This window comes from Aedes albopictus, chromosome 2 (assembly GCF_035046485.1).
Source record: "Aedes albopictus strain Foshan chromosome 2, AalbF5, whole genome shotgun sequence".
Lineage (NCBI taxonomy): Eukaryota > Metazoa > Arthropoda > Insecta > Diptera > Culicidae > Aedes > Aedes albopictus.
Genome location: NC_085137.1, coordinates 21,884,550 through 21,890,655, shown reverse-complemented (window position 1 = coordinate 21,890,655; position 6,106 = coordinate 21,884,550). Strand labels below are relative to the sequence as shown.

Sequence of the window (6,106 nt, the reverse complement as noted above, 5' to 3'; positions counted from 1 at the left end):
TTTAGCTAAGTTTTTGGCTATTTTCCATACTAAAATTCAATAAATACTGTCTTAGCCCAAAATACGTCTAATGCAAAATGTATGCACAAATTTTCGCCGATGAAATATTTTTTAGTCTTCCGATTATGAATATATAGCCCAAATACTTTTAATTTTTTAAGAAAAAAACGAGGTAGGTGCAAGTTTGATAATAATCGAGATTTTGACACCGTACGACCTGACACCCCTGGCTCCCGTGGGATCCCCAAAAGCGCACCTGAAACCATCTGGAACGCCCCCTAGACCCCTTGAATCACTTCTGAAATAACCTGGAATCCCTTTCAGAACCCTATAAAACGTCCCTGAGACTCCCACGAGACCCCTCCCCCCCCCCCCCCACTCACCAAAAACACAGTGAGAAGCCCATGAGAGGCCCTTGAGACTCCCCAATACGCCCCTGGTACACCGTGAATATACATGAGTTGTATATGTAGAGAAGAGAGAGAGAGAAAGTAGATAGAAAGATACAAAGTACGAGGAAAAGGACGGGCCAGGGATTGAATCCAGGAAAAACAGAACAGAAACAGAAACACACACACACACACACACACACACACACACACACACACACACACACACACACACACACACACACACACACACACACACACACACACACACACACACACACACACACACACACACACACACACACACACACACACACACACACACACACACACACACACACACACACACACACACACACACACACACACACACACACACACACACACACACACACACACACACACACACACACACACACACACACACACACACACACACACACACACACACACACACACACACACACGCACACATACACATGCACAGTTATAAATTAATACATTGAGTTCGCTGTTTAAAAATGACCTGCATCGCTTTCAATATAATACTTCATCGGATTGTAAAATTGCACGTTATCTGCTTACAATGTTGCTTACAAGAAATCAATTTATGTTAAATAGCTTGGAATGAAGGGCCCATATAGCCGAGGCGGTAAACGCACGGGTATTCAGCATGACCATGCTGAGGGTGACGGGTTCGATTCCCGGTCGGTCCAGGATCTTTTCGTAAAGGAAATTTCCTTGACTTCCTTGGGCATAGAGTATCTTCGTGCCTGCCACACGATATACGCATGCAAAATGGTCATTGGCAGAGGAAGCTCTCAGTTAATAACTGTGGAAGTGCTCATAGAATACTAAGCTGAGAAGCAGGCTTTGTCCCAGTGAGGACGTTACGCCAAGAAGAAGAAGAAGAAGAAGCTTGGAATGAAATGGAAATTTGATTCCGATTGATTCCGTTCATTTTGTTTTCATGGGTTTTCAATTCTTTGTTTTGCGTATGATAAAAATGGGAGTCACATGCTTAATAAGAGAACCAATACCCAATTTACGTCAAGTATATATTTCAGAATTTCTTTCTGTGTGCCCAATTCGGTTTACAAAACCTCCCCAAAATTGGTCCATTTTACCGGAAAAAGCCCTTAAAGAGATTATCAGGTAGAACAGAGTAAAGCTTAAGGGCAAACGTCTTTGAGTCCCAGTTCAACAATGTTCCAGAATTTCAAGAAGTAAACAACTTGCGATTTCAAGGTCCAGGGGCAAAAACCAACAAGCATCCATCAATTGCGACAGGTAATCTATACTGAATAGAATAAATTCACCCCGGAAACTACTGCTAAGCTTCTTGATTAGATTCCGAGCTGTGAATAAAGCCAAAGGTATCCGTATTCCGTATTCGTGCATAATCTGCCATAGCTGTTCTCGATCGATTGTATCATACGCCGATTTGAAATCGATGAACAAGTGATGTGTGGGCACGTTGTATTCGTGGCATTTCTGCAACACCTGGCGGATGGCGAACATCTGGTCCGTTGTAGCGCGTTCACCCAGAAATCCAGCCTGATATTGCTCCATGAACTATCTTGCAATCGGTGATAGTCGGCGGCATAAAATTTGAGAGAGAATCTTGTAGACAGCGCTCAGTAGTGTGATCGCGCGATAGTTCCCGCAATCCAACTTGCCGCCCTTTTTGTAGATGGGACACACGATACCTTCCATCCATTCCTCCGGTAGTACTTCCTCCTCCCAAATCTTGGTAATGACCCAGTGTAGTGCTCTCACTAGTGATTCTCCACCGTATTTTAGAAGCTCGCTTGGTAGTTGATCTGCTCCAGCGGCTTTCTTGTTTTTCAACCGGCCAACCTCATCCTCAATCTCTTGGAGGTCAGGGGTCGGAAGTCTTTCGTCCTGTGCACATACTCCTAGATCTGTTACCACACCACCTTCGGTACTAGCAACGTCGCCATTGAGGTGCTCATCGTAATGCTGCCGCCACCTCTCGACCACCTCACGCTCGCTCGTGAGAATATTCCCGTGATTATCTCGGTACATGTCGGGAGGGGAAAAACCCCTCCCTTGTCGCTTTTTCTATGCACGGGCCTGTCATCAACTTACCGAGTTCAAAAATGCTGTAAACTGGTGTAGCCCTACCCCTAGTCATGCACAAAAACCCAAATTTGTACAAACCCAGAAACCCATAAATCATTCATCGCCATAAACAACCACTCACGCATTCCCGATCAAACACATAAAACATTCCTTATTCAATAAACACTTCATCACCAATATTTGAATAACGCATTCATTATAGACGTTTACCTCGGCAGAAGAGGAACAACCTCCTCCTCACCATCCAATCACGCAAAGGAGCAACACTGAAGACGACGCCGACCGATGAAAGCGGAAGTGAGCATTGAAGCGGTGAAAAGAAAAACTCGAACCTTGACTCCTTGGCTGCCGGTGGTCTATCCCACCCACCAGGCCAGACGCTACTGCCTTTCCTAGTCTAGTTTGGTTGATCGACCTTTGGAGTTAACCCACAACAGTAAATGGTCGTCCGTCGTACACCGACACACGACCGACAGCAGTAGAGTAGGTACCACCTACAAGGTAAACAAACACACAACCTTCCCGGGTTGATGTGGCCAAACAAGCATCAAGCCAACAACCCGAGCAGAAGAAAATAACAAGTGAATAACATCTTCTTCTTCTTGGCGTAACGTCCTCACTGGGACAAAGCCTGCTTCTCAGCTTAGTGTTCAATGAGCACTTCCACAGTTTTTAACTGAGAGTTTCCTCTGCCAAAGACCATTTTGCATGTGTATATCGTGTGGCAGGCACGAAGATACTCTATGCCCAAGGAAGTCAAGGAAATTTCCTTTACGAAAAGATCCTGGACCGACCGGGAATCGAACCCGTCACCCTCAGCAAGTGAATAATATATCAGGGTTTTTATCTTAAATACTACCATACCTTGATATGCCCTTCATTAGGTGGTAACAAGAGGCAAAATAACAAAAACGAATACCAACATTTAGTATAAATAACACCTTGAAAATAACAAATCTTATTATTTCATTAATGAATGCATACCTAAAATTTCAAGTGCTGTATTTGTTATCCCAAAGTTATTGAATAACAAACTAATACCATTTCTTGTTATTAAATACTTCATATGTTTGATGACTTCATGATGTAATAGCAAATCTTGTTCTTCCGTTATTTTCACTGCTGAACCAACAAATACCACATCAATAAAAAAAACTCTGCTCAAATACCTCCAACAGTTATTGTGATGTTCTAATATTTTTTCTTAGAGTAACGCAGCAATAACAATTTAAGGTATTAGATCACATGTTGCTCTTCGCATGGTATTTGTAAGGTATGCCCTTCTGCTCGGGAACAAACAACGCCGCACCGGTGGGCTCAGTCAAAATGGGCCCGTAGGTGAAAACTTGGGAGAAGCTGTAGGTGAAAAAAGGAGTCTATTAGGGTGGACGATTATCAAGGTGCATACTACATACATGCTTGCATGAACCAATAATACTGTTTCTCTATATGTGAAGGTTGTTAAGAGGCCCTTCGATCCGTCATAAAGCGGAAATAGAATCATTTCGGTTTTGTGACGTTTCTCAGAGTCTCCTCAGAATTATTTAGACTTCAAATTGTAGTTTGGGTAACATGCCCTAGTAATGACTTTTCTCGAAAAAATCTGAACTATTTGGATAGTTTTTATGTCATCTTATAAACCAAATCAAGTTTTAAATTAAAAAAAAGCCGTGCTCTCCATGGGGTCTCCAGTTAGCCTAGTATTAAGGCTATGGATCGCCAATCTGGAGACGGCGGGTTCGATTCCCGTACCGGTCGGGAAAATTTTCTCGACTCCCTGGGCATAGTGTATCATTGTACTTGCCTCACAATATACAAATTCATGCAATGGCAGGCAAAGAAAGCCCTTCAATTAATAACTGTGGAAATTCTCAAAGAACATCAAGTTGAAGCGAGGCAGGCCAAGCTCCAGTGGGGACGTAGAGCCAGAAAGAAGAAGAACAAAGCCGTGCTTATACTCACATAAATAATTTTTTACTGTATTTCACGTATCATCATTTTGGTAGATTTTATGCCTTCTTTATAAGGAAATCCGGCCCAATGAATAATGTTTCCTTTCGTCAAAACATATGGTTGATTGAGATCACTAAAATGGAACAAAATGTATCTTGTTATATACCTTAGCGTTTCGGTTACAAACCTCTTAAAGCCACAGCTATACCACCAACCACTCATACAACCGGTCGCGTAGTTGTACGAGCAGTTTTCGGTCTCTCTATCGCTTGTTGAAAAACTTCTTCCTCTGTGATAACTCAAAGCATCGCGAGCGGTTCCAGTAAAGTTCCCAAGTCCTTTCAGGGAATACATTTCTTTTTCACTGCCTATTGCAAAATCATCGTACCTTGCAAACAACACATCAGAATCGTTCGCCTCTAACTCCACAATCAGCTCGAATCTTCTGTCTTTGGTCAACTGATGCAGCTGTTCCAACCCAAGCCAGAATTCACCGCCAACATCTCCAAACCCATTCCTGTACTGTGTCCAGTTCCGGAAGAAATCCACAGACCCATCGAAACGGCGCTGAAACACCAACCAGCCACCACCGAACGCTGCCTGCTCGCAGTAAACTTCGATCGTGTTCTCATCTTTGAAGGGTCGTAGCTGGAACTGTCCAGACAAGGTAGACGATAGATGCTTACACGATTCCGGAGGAACCAAACTCTTGATTAGCGCCAAATCGGTCTTCGTAGCTTCAACTGTATTTTGTACTTTACTCATTTGGCTGGCTAATTTGTCGTAAAAAGCTTCACTATCATTCTTCTGATCCACATTTCTTAAACATGTTTGATTGATATGCTGATTGATGTCATTTTTAATGCTTTCAAATTTGTCAAGCTTGACATTTTCCATGTTGTCGAAACGTTTAATGAGGGTTGTCTCGAGTCGATCTAGCTTCTCCATAACTTTTTCATTCATCATATCAGTCCGAGATTTCATGTCCACGTTCATCGCCTTGATCTCGTTCGTAAGTAATTCGATCCTCGAAAGCAGTGATTCGTATCCAAAACTACTCCGACCGTTCTGTTGAATTACGAATGTCACGAGTAATTCGATGCAGAGTAGAGAACTGCAGATCATTAACAAAGAAGAAACTATTTTCAAATTTTTATCCATTTCTTAACACCAGTCTATCAAAAAAATGTGTATTGTACTGAAAATTTTGTTTATCCACCGCATACGCGATACGCTCACAGATGATGCGTTTTTATTATTTTCAACCAGCCAGATAAGAATATAATGACGATGTGTGAGAGTTGTTGGTGATCAAGCATTTTGCGATAAGAAATAAACGTCGGTTCAAATATGCGAATATAAGCTCTAAATTACTCGCCTATGGTAGAACTAAATTCGAGTGAGCCAATCGAAAGATCTGTAACTCTAGTTTACAGCATTTTTGAACTTGGTAAGCTGATGACCATATAGGACATTGCATTTTTTTTTATTCTGTATGGGCTTTTGACGTTTCTTGGCCTTCGTTGTTCACGAAACATATGAAAGAGTGAAAGATAAGGAACTGATGGCGGCACTGTGCCATTGAGCATCACGCATTCATCGAATACGCAAGTGTGAATGGACCATTAGTGTAACGCAATGGGGCAAGAATGAAGAGG

At 42.3% G+C, this 6,106-nt stretch overlaps 1 protein-coding gene across 1 annotated transcript; it reads right to left on the bottom strand.

Annotated features, from left to right (window-relative positions):
* Window positions 1–4,205: 4,205 nt before the first annotated feature.
* Window positions 4,206–5,611, bottom strand: LOC115262246 (microfibril-associated glycoprotein 4-like). The gene is made up of 2 exons (XM_062854753.1): window positions 4,636–5,611; window positions 4,206–4,581 (listed from the first exon to the last, which is right to left on the bottom strand). Exons 1-2 carry the CDS (start codon window positions 5,607–5,609, stop codon window positions 4,470–4,472), a joined length of 1,086 nt encoding a protein of 361 aa, XP_062710737.1. The 5' UTR covers window positions 5,610–5,611; the 3' UTR covers window positions 4,206–4,469.
* Window positions 5,612–6,106: the final 495 nt, after the last annotated feature.